Source organism: Botrytis fragariae (assembly GCF_013461495.1).
Source record: "Botrytis fragariae strain BVB16 chromosome Unknown tig00000075, whole genome shotgun sequence".
Lineage (NCBI taxonomy): Eukaryota > Fungi > Ascomycota > Leotiomycetes > Helotiales > Sclerotiniaceae > Botrytis > Botrytis fragariae.
In genome coordinates, this window is record NW_023500995.1 from 2,411,627 (window position 1) to 2,431,652 (window position 20,026).

A 20,026-nucleotide genomic window follows, 5' to 3' on the forward strand; every position below is an offset into this window, starting at 1 on the left:
AAAGGCATTCAATCTAATATTAGCTTATTATATAATCAGATCATATGATCGTCGCTTATAAGCTTACGAAAGCAACCATTAATCCGAAAACAACCATCAATTCGAAAACGACCATTAATCCGAAAACGATCATTAATTCGAAAACGGCCATAAAATACGAAAACGACTATAAAATAAAGAATACAAAAAGGGGCTTTATTTCGAAAAAATGAACGGATTAGGAAGAGATCTACAAGAGATTAACGAAAGCGGAAAAGCTAAATTAGTAGGAAAAAGCATAAAAAGAGGTCTTTTTTCTTTTAAATGTAGAATAAGAGAGATTATTATTCAATACAGATTCTTTAATATCACGTGCTACACTGCTTATATAATCTATTTTAGTTGTTAACTAGAGCCAGCTTCTATTATATACTATTAGCCTATGACCAACGATAATATTAATAATATATTTTAAATAAAAAGATTTATTAATTTTAATATATACAAACCTTATATAAAACTTTATAACTATTAATATAAAATATCTAATTTAATCAAAAGTTATAAATATTTCTTATAAATAATATTAAAATAATTTTTATTCAGATTCATTATTTATATTTATTAAATATAATATATAGTATAATATTTATTTCTTTTAATTATTAAAAACTAATCTATATAAATCAATTAGATGAGATTACTTTATATTGTTATATAGAAGCTTTTAATTCAAAGTGACTGAAAAAAGAATAAAGAAAAATTAAAAAAATTTAAATTCTTTTAATTTAGTAAAGAATATAAGAAAGCTTTATTTATAAGAATAATTATATTAAGAAAGATTTATAAGAGATTAATAAAATCTATAAAGTTAGACTAAATAGAAAAAGTATAAAATAAGACTTTATTCCCTTAAATATAGAATAATAAGAATAAATGAATTTATCTTTTAAATTCAATAAAAATCACATGTAATATTGCTTATATAATTATTATTAGTTGTTAATCAGAGCCTGATTCTTATATTAGACTTAATTATTAGTCTAATCCTCTTATAAATCAATTTCATTATATACTCATGAGCTATAATAAAATCAAATAATAAAAAGTAGTTTTAATATTTAATTACTATTAATATCAGAAATCGCGCTAAAAGCATGAGGCGTGTTAAGTAATTAGAATAATTAATATAGTCAATTTTATTATATATAGCTTTTAATAAAATATATACTATACCGTTTCTAATTTTATAATTTATTCTTATATCTTTTCTATATCCTAAAGGGATTAAATTTTTCTTTTTGATTAGATTAAGATTATATTCTAAAAGTTTTATTCTCTTTTTTGCTCAGATATTTTTAGGGTTAGATATTATCTTAATATTAATAGTAATCTAATAATTAATAATTAATGAATTGTTTTCAATTAAGGAAATAAAGAAATTTATTAAAAGTATATAATAGTAATGAAGCAACTAATGTTTTATAATATAAACCCTTTTTATTATTTCTTTTAAATTACAAAAATTTATAAGTATATTCAAACTATTGTTAGCTTGAAATAGATTCATAGATTTGATATTATATACTCCCTTAGGTTCTATATTGATTAACTGTTATATATTCTAGATAAAATTATTAAATTTGAATAGCTTTCTTTACTAGAACTATTGATTTACAAAACCTGTATAAATCCCTTAATTTAAAGAATAATTGAATTCTTATTATAGATTTAAAGTTCTGATTTAAAGTTAACTTAACCCTAGTAATATCACCTTGAAAATTACTTTAATTTATTAGTAAAATATTCGATCAATAATATACTTAATTATCCTATTGTTTTACTACCTTCTATAAATAAGAAGTGGTTAATTTAATGAGTGTTCTAACGGAAATCAATTATAAAATATACCCTCGTCTTGTACTCTTTTCCTAATGAAATAGATTATCGTTAATAATAGTCATTAAAAGAACCTTAAAATAATAGTTAGGGTTGAATTATTTGCTATTACGAGTTCGAAGTAAAAGCGAGTTATTTATTACTATATAAAATATTTATACAACTTGGAATAAAGAAGAAACTCCTTAATTTAGATGGTTTTACTAAGATTTTAGTAATTTGCGTACTGAGATATATATTTATAATACTTTTTTCAGATAAAATTCATCACATAAATTTTGAAAGAGTGTAAATTCTAATTGACTAAATCTCGTCGATATAAGGAAAAGCACAACGACATTCTGATATTTTTAATAATACTTAAGCCTCAAACCTCCGTATAAATGACTTGTATAGCTCGTAGACTTCTGTGATACCTGATAACTCTGATCAGTTCAGTCCCAAGGCGTACCGCCGTCCCGAGGAGCGTGGATCGAGGTACGGCTTCTCGCCACACCCACAGATACGATTCCCCACCCGCTTGGCCGTGTAATCAAAGGTAGCGCACTATTATCAATATTATTCTTATTAGCCAATTTCCCACTATACCATCGAGCGAAAGAGAAGGGAAGATTCTAGAGAAGAGGAAGATCATACATGATATACCGCCCGGTTATCCCAAATAACGAGGTCATCAGCCGCCCACTTTACGCGGAGTTGCAGCTGGTGGTTGTCGACGAGCAAACGCTCCAGCAGCTCCAAAACCATACGGTTCTCAAGATCCCCCAGACCTTCAATAGCCTCGAGGTGGTGACCCATCGCATACAGACTCTTCCAGCCTGTCACGGGATTAGTGCGTACGGCGGGGTGGCTTGCTCGCAGCTCAGGACCGACGTTCTCGGGAGCACCACGTGACCCGTTCCACATACGATCGACGATATTTTCGGGACGATGGCCGGGCGGCATGAAAGTTGCCTATGGAGGGTGTGAGTATATTCACTTCATTCGGTAAATTCAGGCACAACAATGAATCATGGAAAAAAGGTCATACCTGGCAACTCTCCAGCAGCTTCGCCATGGGAGCCGAGAGCAGATCGTAGGCTTCGTATGCGGAGGCGAACAGGGTGTCGCCTCCTGATGCGGGAGTTACTTTCATGTGTAGTATGGTGTAGTCAGCGGGTACATTCTCGTAGCTACAGTCGGTGTGCCAGCCATCTGAGTGAGATTGCTTCTTTTCCTTCTTGCCGAAGCCAGCTTGTTGGACAAGCTTCTTCTTGGGGTCACGTCTATTTGAAGTAAATTAGTTCTTTTTTGTTCTTACGCTTGCGATTTTGATTGAGCCAGGAGCCATCACACATGAGGAAAAGAAGGAGCAAATACTCACGCCAATGTCGTCAACTCAGCATCAATCGTCCCATCCGGTAGTTCTGTCTGGTTCAATGGGTGAATGTTCAATCCTGAAGTATATGGACGAGTCGTCAATTGGCCCAGTCGGTGGCAGAGCAATTTCTGATCGGCAACTGTCAAGTTCTTCTGCCCAGGGAAGACGCATACGCCACGTTGAGAGATAGCAATGGCCAAGTCGCGGATAACAGCGTCGGATTCCTGCCCTCCTGATTGCAGAATCTTGGCAAGGTCGATGTCGTCGAAGGCTGTGCCTATCAAGGGAGTGAGCTCCCTCTGCTGATAGCGTGAGAGAATCCCAGTCGGCTGGAGTGGGGAGAGGTACTTCTGAAATATCAGAGGCCTATAACTGCTCACTGCAGGTGAAGTGATGGTCTCAGTCAATGTAGTTGAGATTGCCATTGCGAAGGTTTGGAAAGAAGCTTTGAAATAAGTCTACACAAGAACGAGCTCATAAGATACTGTTAAGTTGGCTGAGTGAGAGGCGAGATTCGTTCTGTTTAAGAAAGTTTGGAGGTATCTAAACTTTGTGAAATTTGAGGGCGAGTCAAGGGAAGATGTCAACTCTGAGCGTTAACTGTCAGAACTTATCTTATCCGCGTCTGTGAGATGTAAAGAACTTAGAAAAGTGTTTTGCCTTATTGTTGACTAGAAGTGGCTTCAAGAGCCATTTAAATAGTTCTTGAAAAGACTGTCAAACAGTCCATTGTTCGGACCTTTACGGGTCACTCAATAAGCCGTGGCATCATGTGATCATAAGAATGAGATGAGGTTATTCAGAACTTCGGCCGAAGCATCGGACAATTCTTCATAGTATCTAAAACTGAAAGTTAAAACAACCTGGTTCGTAGTTGCCCGAAAGATTGTAACAATCTGCTAAAAAAGCACGTCAGTGCATGGTGCCAGGATGTAGTTGCCCTGCTCTGCGTCCATTTGGCCAATGGGAATACTATGATCTGGAATGAAATGTAAGTGAACGTTAACATACTTTCTACGATCCTTCGGACATGTACAAAGTATAAGACATAAGATAAGACATCCAGCGTTTATGGTACTGAATACAACGGTCAACTTGAACGGAAAAGGCAGCTGCAAGTACACTGCCTATCTTGCATTATGGGTCATATGCTACCAGGGATCTATCTTCAAGGAGGTTCAGCTACCATGTAACAAGTGTCGTAACAATCTGAATACAGATTGAAGTGCTAAACAAGACTCCATTTTAATCGAGAAGAGAAATCACCCCGATTATCTTGCATTTCATATCAAGGATTCTATTCACTAGGAAGAGATGCGACTACGTGGCAGAGGCCAGCGGAATTGCTACAACTTTGTACTCACAGTTCATGTGCTTATGATGTTTTAATGACGAGAGATAAGAGTACAAAGCCGGCTTCGCTTCTTGATGAAGCGAAAAGTATTTTGAGAGGTATAAATACTGTTTTTTAGCGTATCGTTTCTAGGCTGCACAAAAATTATCTATATTTGCAAGTGAACTAGAGGTAATTCGCCCCATAGGTTACTCATCAGAGGCTCTACCTACCCTATATATTATCTACTAGAGATCTTATCTACTCTAAAGGTTATTTATAGATAATCTACAAATTCTATTTTCGATCAAATATTAAGCTGTTCTCAGATCATTTTGTAGCCTAAAAGTGATCCAAGTGTAAATGATCTGCAGATAATTGAAAAATCCACAAATAAATAAGTACCGGCAGGTAATGTATAAAAACTCCACGGATTACCCGTTTCAAGATTTGAATCACTTACTTTACGACGGATTACCTGCACATTGTCTGCTAGGATCATTATCCGCCCTGTGGGTACTCGTTACTCGACCTAGCCATATTTTTTATATAACAAATATGCGGTTTACGAGAGCATACTCGTTAAAATGTGACGCGGGGCTGAAGATTCCCATGTACCGGCTCCTTAACCTGGCTCCCCGATGAGTGTAAACATAATAACAAACTTAAATGTGTAAAATGCTTAATCTTAAGCCTCTAGATCCACGATCTAGAGCTTCTTGAGTTATTTGGCCCTCTTTTTAGACTTTTGGAAAATGCAAGGAGGAGTTGTGTTCACAAAAAGCTTAATAAATATTGAATGTTCTGCAAATCACAAAATACAACCGCGCAACAAGTGGAACGAACTCTAGAGCGTAACTCAAAGTATCAAATGTGAAAGATGCTTAATCTTAAGCCTCTAGATCCACTATCTAGAGCTTCTTGAGTTGTTTGACCCCCTTTTAGACTTTTGGAAAATGCAAGTAGGGGTTGTGTTCACAAAAAGCTTAATAAATATTGAATATTCCACAAATCACAAAGTACAACATACAATCACGCAACAAATGAAACAAACTCTAGAGCGTAGTCCAAAGTATCAAATGTGAAATCGAGGATGACTCCGCATGAGAAAACAGGAAGATTCGCCTTCGGGCATACCCGTCACTAGGCTGCGCAATGGGTACCCGCTGAGCAGATAATGACGCTAGCGAATAATCTGCAGATAAACCATTATAGATTAGATAATCCGAATATTTGAATGAATACTCGTGCGATCAGAAAGTATGCAACACTTCACCTACTAATCACCTTGTGTTTTGCCACTTAACGGGACGTGCATGTGAGTGGAGTGTGTCATACTTTCTAGCCGCACGAGTAATCTATAGAGCATTTGCAGATTGTCTGTAGATAACTATTCATTTATGAAAGTTTATTTACCTATACTCGTACAATCAGAAAGTATACAACTCCGGCGTTATGAGAACCGGATTAGTCCTCTTGTAGTTTATCATCTTATGATATATACATCTAGCATCGGAGTCGTATACTTTCTGGTCGCACATATAGATAATCTGTAGATTATCTATACGGAGTAGATAATATTAAACCCTCTATAGATATTCTATAATGCGGTTGAAATCTCTAACGGGTAACCTATAGGGCGGATTATCTACAGATTATCAAAATCCCACAGTTAATAGTCGGTTCTCTATGGACCAACCACCTCGTTCCAAGTCGGGGAAAGCAAGTGCCCTCGGAAAGCAAGTGCCCCCGGAAAGTAGGTAACCCTGTGAGTGAATTATGTCAGGGTCGACCACTTTACCACTAGCTCACAAAAGCGTGGAGTATTCCGGATCATTCGGAACAGTAAATCGTAATAGATAAACCCTGTCAGGTGATCGCTCCATGACAAATTGCATCAAAATCACACTAAAATCCATGAATGCTATTGGGCTGGACCAAGGATAGAAGTTGTTAATGTTTATAAAGGATAACATGCATTAGTCTCTCTAATCTATAAATGAGGGAAGCATATACATCAGGCACTTTGTAAGACATGGAGCCTTTAAAGTGGGCCTCTATCATAAGGCTTTACCGGGGGCAATGCGGATAACCCCACGCCCTACCATTCCCACGTCTAGAAATACACAATTTTAGAGCCAATCAGCTTCTCTCCAAACAAAGTAAAACGCCCTAAAACGGAAGTATTTACTAGAACTACAAGGCATTTGATGAATAATCCATTGAATGATCAAATCACAAAGCTTTACTGCAGCCCTAACCCACGATGAGCTTAGATAATCATTTCTTGCAAGCGTCGGCCAATTCTGCAAAAGAACACGGCAAGTATTGTGGTCCCCTGGTTTGGGTGGACATGAGCCCTCCTCCAACCATCCGAAGTCTGACGGGTTCACAACCTACCCCTGGTAAGTTGGTGAACCGAGGCTTACCCGAACGATTAAAGATTAGGAAGCACGATTCCCTCTTCATCTGCGGATTGTAAGGCGTACATATTCTCAAAATTGGCAAGTAGGAGGCACGGCAACAAAGAAGTCATCTACGCCGCACAGCATGAGCGAAACATCTCAGCAGCAGCTCCCGCTGCAAATTTTCACTAACGATAACACCACTATTGTCAACTCGGTCAACGACCATAGCAAACCACTATCGAAATCAAAAGATAGCGATTCAACAGCCACTGTTCAACTTAACACCTTCAAAGACCAGCAGTCGAACAATCTGCCGCACAAGAAGCTCATGCAAGTATTCCCACTCTTAGCTCTAGCACAGTTTACGGCATACCTAGATCAGACGTCTATCTCAGCAGCCGTGCCCAGCATCGGGGAAGCGCTAAACCTCGGCCCTCAGCTATCATGGGTAGCAACGTCCTACCTCATGGCAACGACGGCCGTGCAGCTACTCAATGGACGACTCAGCGACATTTTCGGCCGCAAGCAGTTGCTGTTGACGTCGCTTGGCATCCTTGCAACGGGTAACTTGATATGCGGGTTTTCAAACACTCCAGCCATGTTGTTTACTTTCCGTGTTGTATCTGGGCTTGGGGTGGTGCCATGTAAGCGTGTCAACCTTCTTACTCAAGTATCCTTCTTCCTTTCTTCGTTTTCAATTAACTGATTGTTATTATTTTTTCTAAAAAAAAAGAACGGCTCTAGTCCAAATCATTGCCAGCGATGTTACGACGCTACAACAGCGAGGCAAGTACAATGGCTTCATCGGTCTAGCGGTCGCTTTTGGAAGTGGATTGGGGCCTTTGCTTGGTGGTGCCATGGCGACCAAGGTTTCTTGGAGGTGGACGTTAGTATTCCCACCTATTATGACCACGTCTTAAGTGATATAGATTGCTGACGACAGCTCTAGCCTCTGGTATGATGTACCATGGCTAGTTATCTTGTCTATTATGCTCTTCACGGTGCTTCCAAGCAGCAAAATGGCTTCTGGCACCAGGTCGAAACTTGGTATGATTGATTGGATCGGTGTTGCTATGAGCGTTGCTGCTATTGTTCTATTGTTGGTAGGACCTCTCATTTTCAAATTTGCTGTTTGCTTTGGCTGATCTAAGTCAATCAGGTACCTTTGTCTCAAGGTGGCTCGACCTTTGCGTGGAACAGCTCCCTTGTCATCGCTATGCTCGCGATCGGAGCCGTCACTTTTGCTGTCTTCTTGGCTGTGGAGTGGAAGGTGGCTAAATTGCCCATAATGCCTAGTGAGTGCTTGCTATCTCGGCTATTGTATCACTTGGCATCTACTAACGTGGCAAAGTACACCTCTTCCGGAACGGTCTATCATGCAACATTCTTCTCGTCCAAAATGTCCTTTACGGCATCGTCTTCTGGGGCAACCTCTTTTACATGCCCATCTACTTAGTCAATGTCCGTGGCTACACAGCTATTATGGCAGGTGCTATTATTATGCCTATGGCAGGATCTCAAGGGCTGGGCTCCATCTTATCAGGTCTTATCATTTCACACACAAAGCGCTATAATCCCGTGATGGTCTTGGGACAATGGGTATGGGCTCTACTCCTCATCCCACAGGCCTTCTACTCACGCACCACACCCATCTGGGCCATCTGTGTCGTAGGTTTCTTCCAGGGCCTAGGTACAGGCTTCTGCTTCCAGCCAAGTCTTGTAGCCCTCCTGGCACACTCACGCCGCGCGGACCGCGCCGTGCTCAACTCGTTGCGCAACTTCCTGCGCACTATGGGAGGTACGCTAGGACTGACGCTGGCAAGTACTATCTTGAACAACGTACTCAAGACGCGCCTGCGAGGCGTGGTAAGCTCATCCGTCGCCGAAACATTGACGACTTCTATTAATCAACTTGACTCGCTGGGTCTGTCGGCTGCACAGCACAACGCTGTCCTGGACGCTTATATGGCTAGTGTACGTACCGTCTTCATATTGTACGCGCCACTGATCGGAGCTTGTGCTTTGGCTGCGTTGCTTGTTAGCGATAATGGACTTGAGGAGAAGGATACGAGTGTGACCCTGTCTCCCAGCACTCCAGCGCTAAGATCTTAAATCAAATCTACATATATTACCTGCTCCATTTCAGACTACAGAATAACGACATCCGCGGCGAAAAGAGTGGCGGTTGCTGCCCATTCGTCAGCAACCCATTAGTGGGGTTTTTGATCAGCTTGAGACTTAGTTTCGATCATATTTTAGGACAACTCTGGAACATCCGAATGGCCTACATTTATAATAGGTCTACCGGAGATCTATATCCGTATCGAATGTCATATAAATATATTAGAAAGCTTTTTAATTTCACATTAATAATAAATCTATCTGAAAGACTCAAAAAAGTTATAACGACATTACTACTAATTATCTCTTACTTTATAGATTATAATAGAAAACATATAGAAGGACTTTTAATTTGAATTATATATAGTTTATTAAAAGCTATATATAAGAAAGTTAAATTATTCTTATTCTCTAATATATTATATATGAAAAAACTTTATAATTTTTCATAAATAAATATATACACTTAATATCCAGGGCAATACACGTAATACCCCTGTATAACTACTGAAATAATCACAAATCAATTATATCTAAAGGCCTTATAGGAGATTCTTACTATACTATTAATAATATATACTTTCGATATACTAAATAGCTTCTTATTCTAACCTTAACCCTATATTTAATCTTTATTATTATAGGGCCTATATATACACCTTGTCTAATGTAGCGATTATTGAACTTAAGGAGGGTAAGTACTATAACTAAGATTATAAAAATAAATCTATTTGAAAATAATTTAGTATTATTTATAAAAAGTATTTTATGACTTTTATTTATTTCTTTAAAATAAATTAAAAGTTAAAAACATTTTTAAAATAAAATATATATATTATAACATAACATATGGGGAACTCGGACATATAGGGAACTCGAATACTTTTTCAATTATTCTATATACAATCTTGTTCTATAAGCTATACAATCCTTCAATTTCAATTTCGAATTACTTGAATTATTTTCTAGTTCTTTTTCTTTAATTTCTTTTTCTAATTCTTTAATTAAACATTTGCATAACCATCCTTATAGCTTTTTTTTCTTTAGTTTTTTTTTTACTTTATATACTATTTTTAATATTTTCTTAATACTAAAGATAAATTAATCTTATAATTTGATTCTTTTATTTTTAATTCTCTTTTTTCAAATCTCAACTATCTTCTAAATATTAAAGAATTATTTCTAAAGTAAGGCTATTTCAGTATTTTGAGATTCTGTAAATTTAGTTATTCTTTTAATATATTAATAAATTAATAATATAAAAGAATTACTATTTATTAAAACTATATTAAAGATCTAATTTACTTATTTTAATTTTATTCTATTTGAAAAAGAATTTCTAAGTATAAACAAATCTAGATTTTAATTAGAAATTCTTATTTATAGAATAGAAAATTACTAAAAGAAATTAAATAATAATAAATCGAGTATTTTTTATAGAGTAAAAGATATTAAATTAGTTTTTCTCTAATTAGTTTTAATATTAAAAGAATTTAATACTTTTTTTCTAATATTTTAAAAAAGTTTTATTCATTTAGTTTTTTAGATTCACTTTATATTAGTTTAAAAATATTAATCGATTTTTAAAGTATAATATTGTTTTATTAGTTTATATACTATAATATCAAATAATTGAAATAAATAAAAGTAATAAAAAAATAATATAAGTAAATCAATATTATTATTTATATAGAAAGTAATAAAGCTATTTATAATATAGTTTGAATAATTATTTATAATCAAAAGTTGAGATTAATTATTTAATATTTTCTTGAATTCTGATTTAAAAACTTTTTTTAATTATTTTAATTTATAGTTATTTGAGATTTATTTATTTATATTAATAAAGAACTATTAATTTTAAAATATATTCTTTAGAATTTATATAGAATTCATATTTTAAATCTTAAAAATGATTATAGATAATAAAGTATTTCTAATTATATTAATATATTTAAATATAATTATTTATTTTTGTTTATTAGTTATAATTTTCTAATTCGATTTTTGAATAGAATTAATTATTATATAAATACTTTGAATATTTCTAACTCCAAATCCGATTTTAGTTATATTATATATATTATCTAATTTATACTTTTACTTAATAAGATATATATGAAATATATCAAATCAAGTTTAAATATTTTCTAAAGTTGCTTTTTTAGTTCAATTAGACTCTAATTAATATAAATAGTATATTTTAAATTCTAAATATTGTTTTTGGAATCTATAGATCTATTTGTAGTCTATAAATAGAATTTCTATTGAAATAAGATTTCGAAATAATATAATTCAAATATATTGAAAACAAATTTCATTAGTTATTTCCTTTATTAATATAAATATAATAAGGAATCTAATAATAATAAATTGTGAAATCCATTATATAAAAGTATTTTCTTTTGTATTTAAAAGAATTTAAACTATTTTATAAATTTGAAAACATATTTTCTTTTTAGCTAATCTATTAGCTAGAGTAGATTTAAGGATTTCAAAATACTTTATAATCTTTCTAATTGATTTAAATTCTTTTAATTGAAATGAAATTATAATCTTTTAAAGCTTCTCTTCAATTTGAATAAATATAAAAAGTAATTGAATATATATAATAAAAGTTATTATAGTTTCAAGTTGGTAATAGGCTAAAAGTGTTCGAGTTCCCTATATGTCCGAGTTCCCTATATGTTATGTTATTAAATTTTGATTTTTTAAATTATAATATATATTTAATTTTTGATTTAATTTTGATAAAAAAGAAAAAGAATTTAATTAAAAATAAACTATTATTATTTTGAAGAAATATTTTATAACTTTTATTTCATTTTTATAATTCAAATTAAAAATTAAAAATCATTTAAAATGTATTATTAATATTAATATTGAAATTAAAATTTAATTTCTTATATAATAATACGTATTTTATTTTAAAAATAAAGATTCTAAAAACAAAAGAAATTCAATTAAAAATAACTATATATTATTAATAAAAAATGTTTTATAATCCTTATATTATTCTTCTAATTCAAATTAAGACTTATAAAGTTTTTAAATGAGAATATATATATTAATATTAATATTCAATTTCTGAATAATAATATATATTTTACTTTTAAAAATAAAAACTAAAGAAGAAGAAATGTATTAAAAAATAATTCAATATTATATGTGAAAAATATTTATAACTTTTAAGATATTTTTTTAATGAAAATTCAAAGTCATAAAGTTTTTATAATAAATTATATATATTAATATTATAATCTAATTTCCTAGGTTGGAATATATATTTAATATTTAATCTATTTTTGATTAAAAAGTAAGAAATTAATAAAAATTAATTTAGTATTATTAATAGAAAGTAATTAACAGATCTTTTATTATTTATCGAAAAGGAAATATATTATTAGGTTTTAAAACAAAATATATATATGAATATTAATTTCGATTTTGAATTTTTTTAAATAATAATATATATTTGATTTTTAGTTTATTTTTAATTGAAAAGAAATAAAATAAAGTAAAAACGATATAATATTATTTATGGATAATATTTTATAACTTTTATTTTATTATTTCATTGAAAATTAAAAGTTATAAAATATCAGAAGTATATTTTTAGAATTAATATTAAGATTTAATTTTTGAAAAATTATTTTGTTTTATTTAAAAAAGAAGAAATTAAGAAAAAGGAATTCATTTAAATATAATTAAATATTATTTATAGAAAGTTATTTACAACTTTTATATATGATTTTAAATTTAAATTTAAATTTAAAAAAATTTCAAAATAGAATATATATATATATATATTAATATTAATCTTTTTATATTCTCAGATAATAAGTTATATTTAATTTTAAATTGATTTTTGATTAAAAAAAATATTGTAAAATATAATAAAATATTATTTAATATTATTTATAAATAATATCTTATAAGGGTTATTTCATTTTTTTGATGAAAATTAAAAGTTATAAAATATTTGAAATATATTATTAATATTTATATTAAGATTAAGTTTTTTAAATATCAATTCATTTTTTATTGGAAAAATACAAAGAAAAGTAATTTAATGTAAAACAATATAATATTATTAATAAAAAACCTTTTATAACTTTAATTTTATTTTCTTAATTTAGATTAAAAGTTATAAAACATTTAAAATATATTTTTAATATTTATATTAAGATTTGAATTTTTTGATAATTAATTTAGTTTATATTTAAAATAAGATATTAAAAAGAGAAATTTAATTGAAAATAACTTTATATTATTATATTATTAATAAAAATAATTTTTTAAATTATATTTTATTTATTTATTTTTTTTTATTTTCTTTTATTTAAAAGTTATAAAGTTATTGAAATAAAATATTTATAATGAAATTAAAATTCAATTTCCTATAAAATAAAATGTATTTTTTTTAAAAGAAAAATTTAAAAGAAAGGAAATTGATTTAAAAGAATTTGATATTATTCATAGAAAATATTTTATAACTTTTTAATTACTTTTCTAATTTAAATTAAAAGTCAAAACCCTTTTTTAATATATTATTAATTTCAATATCAAAACTCAATTTCTTTTAAAGTAATATATGTTTTATTTTAAAAACAAAGATTTAAAATAAAATCTATTTAAAAGCTCTTTACTATTATTTACAAAGATTATTTTATAACTTTAATATTGTTTTTTTAATGTAAATTCAAAGTTATGTAATATTTAAAATATATTATATATCTTAATATCAGATTATGATTTTCTTCATAATTATATATATTAAAACTTGAATTTATTTTCAATTCAAAAGAGAAAATAAATATTTAAAAATAATTTAATATTATTTATTAAAAGTATTTTATAACTTTCATTTTATTTTTTTAATTCAAATTAAAAGTTATGAAATATTTGAAATACATTATTAATATTAATATTAAGATTCAATTTTTTTTATAATAAATATATTTTATATTAAAAAACAAAAAGAATAATAATAATTAATTTAATTACTTTATACCTTTTCAATTATTCTTTTAATCAAAATTAAAAGTTTTCAAGTTTTTTTAATATTATTAGAATTCAATAATAAGGAATATATCAGGAAGGGATTAATAAACTATAATAAGAGATTATACAAAAAGGTATATATTCTTCAATTGAAATTAGGGTTATACTTTAATTAATTTAGAGTATATTTAACTATTTATAGATTATCCTTTTAAAGTATTAATATTCTAGCTTCCTAATATTTCTTTTTATAGTATTATAGATCATAGATTTATTATAAGCTAAACTAATAATCTTTAAATTAAGTTTTTATTAATACTAACTTCTCAATAATCACTAAGCGATTGGTTTATAGTTGTCCTAAGATCTCCCCAACTAATTAATAATATTCTATACTAATAAATATATTATTATTATTAATATTAAAATTTAATATTTAATATTTTTAATAATAAAGCTCTTTTATATTAAATAACAAAAGAAACAAAAAATAATTATATTAAAAATAATTATATTAAAAATAATTTTTTATTATTAATAACAAAAGCTTTATAACTTTTATATAAATTTTTTAATCAAAATTAAATGTTATAAAGTATTCTTAATATATTCTTAATATTAATATTAATATTCAATTTTTTAAATAATATTATATATTTAATTTCTAATAGTAAGAATTTTAAAATAAGAAATCTTATTAAAAATAATTTCTTATTATTTATACATAATATATTATATAATTTTCAATAAAAATTAATTAATTAAATTAAAAAACATAAAGATTTCAAATTAAAATATATATATTAATATTAAAATCTTTTAAATAATATTATAAATTTTATTTTCAAAACAAAATCTTAAAAGAAACAAAATTTAATAAAAAAGAATTTGATAGTATTTATGAAAAATGTTTAATAACTTTAATATTTTTTTTTTTAAACCAAAAGTTATTAAGTATTATAAATATGTTATTAAATTTAATATTTAAATTTATATATAATAATATATATTTTCATTTGAAAATAAAGATTCAAGAAAAAAATCTATTTAATTTTTTTAAAAAAAAACCTTTGTAACTTTCAATTAAAATTAGAAAAATAAATCAAAAGTTATAAAGTTTTTTCAAAAAATATATATATTAATGTTAATTTTCAGTTTTTCTAAATAAATACATATATCTAATCTTTAGTTTATTTTTACTTGAAAAGAAATAAAATCAAATCAAAAACAACTCTCTATTTTTTATAAATAATATTTTATAACTTTTATTTTATTATTCTTTTGAAAATTAAAAGTTATAAAATATCTGAAAAATATAATTATAATTAATATTATCATTTAATTTATAATTTATTTTCAATTAAAATAAAAATAAATCTAATCGAGAATAATTTAATAATATTTTGTAACTTTTATTTCATTTTTCCAATTTAAATTAAGAGTTATAATATTTGAAATTTATTATTAATATTAATATTAAAATCTTATTTTTTATATAATAATATATAATTTATTTTAGAAATGAATATTATTAAAAGAAGATAAGTAACTTAAAAATATTAAAATATCATTTATAAATAATAGCTTATAGCTTTCAATAAAAATTAATTCATTAAATTGAAAGTTAAAAAGTTTTATAGAAAAGGAATACATATTAATATTTAATTTTAATTTTCTAAATAATAATATACATTTCATTTTTTAATACAAGAAAAAAGAATTCAATTATAATTTATAAAATGTTATTTATAAATAATATTTTATAACTTTAACGTTGATTTTTTAATTTAAATTAAAAGTTATTAAATATTTTCAACATCTTAGTAATATTGATATTAAAAATTAATTCTTCATATAATATAATACATTTTATTTTATATTTAAAATAAAGCTTCAAAAAAAGGAAATTCATTCAGAAATTGATTTAATTTTATTTTCGAAAAATATTTTATAAATTTTTATAAATTTTTTAAATTATAATCAAAAGTTATAAAGTTTTCAAGTAAAATTATATATAATAATATTTAAATTAAAATATTTTAATAATAGTTTATGTTTGATTTTGAATTTAATTCTAATTAAAAAAAAGAAATTTAATCATATTTAATTCAATATTATTTATAGCAAAGAGAGCCTCTTGTCATCGGACATAGGTGATTTATAGATAGTATTTTATAACTTTCATTTTATTTTTTTAATTCAAATTAAAAGTTATAAAATATTTGAAATATATTATTCATATTAATATTAAGATTCAATTCTTTAATGATCAATTTATTTTATATTAAAAGAATTTAAAGAAAAGAAACTCAACTTAAAATAATCTAATATTATTAATAAAAAATGTTTTTTAATTTTTATATTATTCTTCTGATTTAAAGCTATTGAAAGATAGATTTGATTAAAAACGTACTCGATTTTTAGGGAAGATATTCTAATCAATCTATAAGTAAATGAAATTGTGAAAGATTATAATAAGAAGAGATTACTCGAAATGACTGTCAATTTGACAACTCGAAAACACGTGATAGCATGAATTCCGCAGTTTAGCCGTCCAGGACCGCTCGCAATGAGTCGAGTACAGCCCATCAAGTATCACTTCTATCACCATGCAATTCAAGCACGAAAGGCACATCAATAACAACGATTCGATATTTGTGACCCCCAGTAATTGATCTAATCAATTTAGTTGGTGGCATAGAAATTTACTACTGCTAATGCCGTCCGCCGTTTCCAGTATGTGCTAACATTTAATTCTCCCACGAATACACAGTCTTCCCCTCCTCAAACTTTCCACCCTTGGGTCTCCACATAAGCCAAACACGATACGGCTTAGGTGCAATGGCTTTCTTCAATTTCGCGAACTCCTCTTCATCGCCCTTTGTGGCAGGTGGTACCTCAAGGAAGAAAGAGCGAACAATGGCGAATCCATGGGCTTTGTACAATTCACGTCCATCATCAGTAGACTCTACGAATGCTTCGAGTCCCTTTTCGTCGGCGAGCTTGCAACCCCATTGCATCATCAAGCTACCTGCTCCTTTACGGCGGTGCTCTGGATCTACGAAGCAATAATTCAAGACTGGTGTTGTCAGACAGAATTAGTATCTCAATATCATAAAGGAATGTGCGAGAAGGAGGGGTGCTCACGCAAGTGTGGACGATTCATGACTGAAGGGCGACCTCCAAAGAATGTTTCGAATAAATTGTCAGAAATTGTCTTCAGTGGTCCTGCATTCAGGTGTGTGTCAGCAGTTGTAATAGTCTTGGGGTTGTCAAGTAAGATCGCGTTATACCTTCTGGCCACCAAGTGGCTTTCACAATCGGCTGTTGCTTTTCGAACGGATTTGTTTCATGGACAATCCACTCAGCACCACTGATTATCTTATTTCCATCCTTTACAGTGAGCCAGTGGCTGTTTGGGGTGCCTATATGCCAAGCCCATTGTCGCTCAGCACATTCTTCGATGTTGGGACCTTTGAGGACTTCCCATAGACTGTTTGCTGGTGTGGCATAAGCTTTGTGCTCGACTTTAACTACTTCAGCAAAGTCGGCTGCGTTGGTAATTTCTAATAACTGCAGTGCCATTTTGTAATTGAGAATTGTATCGAAAACTCGGTTTGTTGTTGTGTTTGATTTATTGTGGCTCGCGAGATTGCATTGGATTATATGCTCTTAGATGTCTAAGAACAGTTTAAATATTTGGGATCTGACCTCTTCGGTAAAAAACTCGCCCGATGATTACAAGAGTTTCGACCGAGGAGGTATCCAGCCGTAAGGCAGTGCAACGTGCAGGTCTAGTGCGTTTCAATCACTTACCCCTCTGCTGCCGCAACCGTTGACGGTGCGATGCAGTGGGTGGGGGTTTCATTCATTCGCGGAACCCCTAACATACTCTCTGCATGTGCCGTAGTCAGGCTTCATTCACTCGTGGAAACCCCTGCCATACTCTTTGCATGTGCCGCAGCCTTACACACTCGGTGTGGACTGTGCATTCAGTTCGATAAGTGCAACATTGAATCCTGAGCGATTGCCACCCACTTGCACATACTGATCCATGTTTCTCTTATCTAGAACTGTATTTATGGAACTTTTATGGAATTAAATATGTGAAGTTTCTACGAATTCTCTCAAAAACTGCACTGCATCTTCCTTGGGATCACGTGCACAGCATATTTATATTATCGTAAATTGCCTGCCACAACCGCCGACCGTTAGGTGCACCACGCCTAGTGTTTCTGCTAGTTTTCCCACTCAGGTCCTATCAGCACTGGTAAAAGCCCAATTTCTCTTTCCAAATTCCACGCTTCCAAGTTATCAAAATCTACACAAACACGCTCCGAGTTTGTCTTTGTGCGGGGCTTTCGCGTGCCATTACGCTCCCATTGGAAACTATAAAGAGCAGTATTTCCAGAGCAAATAATGGATTGCCTGATTGCATCGATGCAATGATTTGTAAGACATTAGTTCGATATGCTATCAAATAGATCAGGTTTGTAACTTGCCAAAATGCATGACTTCATAATCTTTTTCGGCGGGGTTTGATTCAATTGTGGGATAGTAGTGTTCTTTGTAGAGATATAGTTTCAGGCGACGCTAACTCACGATTAGCAAAGCTTTGCTGGTAATTCTCGTACCGTCTTACCAGACAGTGCAACTCGTGATAAACTCCGAGCGATCCCATGTATCCGCCTCCTTCTACCTTCACTGAATGCTCCGGGTCTTCCTTAGCTATCACCATCTCCTCATGTGAAACTCGAATGAGGCTGGCTAAATTCGCAGATGATGGGAGTTAGTTCCGTAATGTCTTGATACAGCGATATTGCAATACACTTACGCCGAACCAAATCTAGCCATGCCTTCCAAGATGCATCCGATGGTGGTCCAACGAAGTCGTTGGTTCCAGCCGGTGCACTCTCCTTGACTGTGTATCGAATTGCCTCGGTTGCCGGTGCTTTTATTAGAAAATCAGTCTCGGTATTCCTCTCCATCTCAGCCCAGGGAACTTACAGTATGGAATAGCAGGTACGCGATAGCCAGAGGAGGCAGCTTCTTGATACCATGTCAACATCAAGAATGGAACTGAAGCAATGAAATAAGCGAAGAGGAAGACAACGACACAGATAAACCATGTGTTTCTTTGTTGACAAAGATAACCAGAATTGCATTGTGTTTGACAATGGTGATTTTCGAGCCGATCACTAATATACTTCTCGACAATGTTTGTATGACACCTAGGGGGTAGGTGTTATACAAAAAAAAGCTTGGCAATACCTGGTTGGCAATACCTAGGTGGCACCCCACACAAAAATCGTATTTTTTTTTAAATTTATTAAAAGTGGAGTTGAGAAATCTCAGAACGCACAGACATTATTTTGAACCCCAAATTAGGATTCAATGAATTTCTAATAAATTTTATCAATATTATTAATTTTATCAATATTATCAATTTTATTTTTAAAATTTATTAAAAGTAGAGTTGAGAAATCTCAGAATATACAGATATTATTATTAATACTAACTATTATTCTAAGGAATTTTTTGCTGATTATTAATTCTAGTAACTATTTTTGATAGAGAGCTAATAACCAGCCAAAAAGTTTCCAATTGGTTACCAACCCTATAAAATACAATTTAGATCTTTTCGAAAATTTGAAAAGAGGAATAGATAAAAATTCAATTGAATTATATTTATTCGAAAATTGAATTGAATTATCTTCTAAATTGATTGATTTATAATATTAACCCTAAAGATCGAATCTAAATGATATCAAAAAACGTTTAGATAATTTTGCAAAAATGAGAATAGTGACCAGTGAAAGGGTTAGGGTTAGGGTTAGGGTTAGGGTTAGGGTTAGGGTTAGGGTTAGGGTTAGGGTTAGGGTTAGGGTTAGGGTTAGGGTTAGGGTTAGGGTTAGGGTTAGG

At 30.2% G+C, this 20,026-nt stretch overlaps 3 protein-coding genes across 3 annotated transcripts; 1 reads left to right on the forward strand and 2 right to left on the reverse strand.

The window, feature by feature from the left end:
- Positions 1-2,307: 2,307 nt before the first annotated feature.
- On the reverse strand, positions 2,308-3,663 carry Bfra_006205 (putative alpha-ketoglutarate-dependent taurine dioxygenase protein; the record flags this gene model as incomplete). The annotated part of the gene is made up of 4 exons (XM_037336578.1): positions 2,308-2,424; positions 2,515-2,832; positions 2,909-3,143; positions 3,242-3,663. 4 exons carry the CDS (start codon positions 3,661-3,663, stop codon positions 2,308-2,310), a joined length of 1,092 nt encoding a protein of 363 aa, XP_037191788.1.
- A 3,458-nt stretch (positions 3,664-7,121) lies between these two features.
- Positions 7,122-9,091, forward strand: Bfra_006206 (putative efflux pump antibiotic resistance protein; the record flags this gene model as incomplete). Its single annotated transcript, XM_037336579.1, has 5 exons — positions 7,122-7,623; positions 7,724-7,865; positions 7,929-8,082; positions 8,139-8,274; positions 8,331-9,091. The coding sequence occupies 5 exons, from the start codon at positions 7,122-7,124 to the stop codon at positions 9,089-9,091; spliced, it is 1,695 nt and encodes a 564-aa protein (XP_037191789.1).
- Positions 9,092-16,854: 7,763 nt separating this feature from the next.
- Positions 16,855-19,269, reverse strand: Bfra_006207 (putative gnat family protein; the record flags this gene model as incomplete). Its single annotated transcript, XM_037336580.1, has 7 exons — positions 16,855-17,183; positions 17,252-17,332; positions 17,398-17,677; positions 18,373-18,532; positions 18,739-18,871; positions 18,939-19,041; positions 19,231-19,269. 7 exons carry the CDS (start codon positions 19,267-19,269, stop codon positions 16,855-16,857), a joined length of 1,125 nt encoding a protein of 374 aa, XP_037191790.1.
- Between the last annotated feature and the right edge of the window lie 757 nt (positions 19,270-20,026).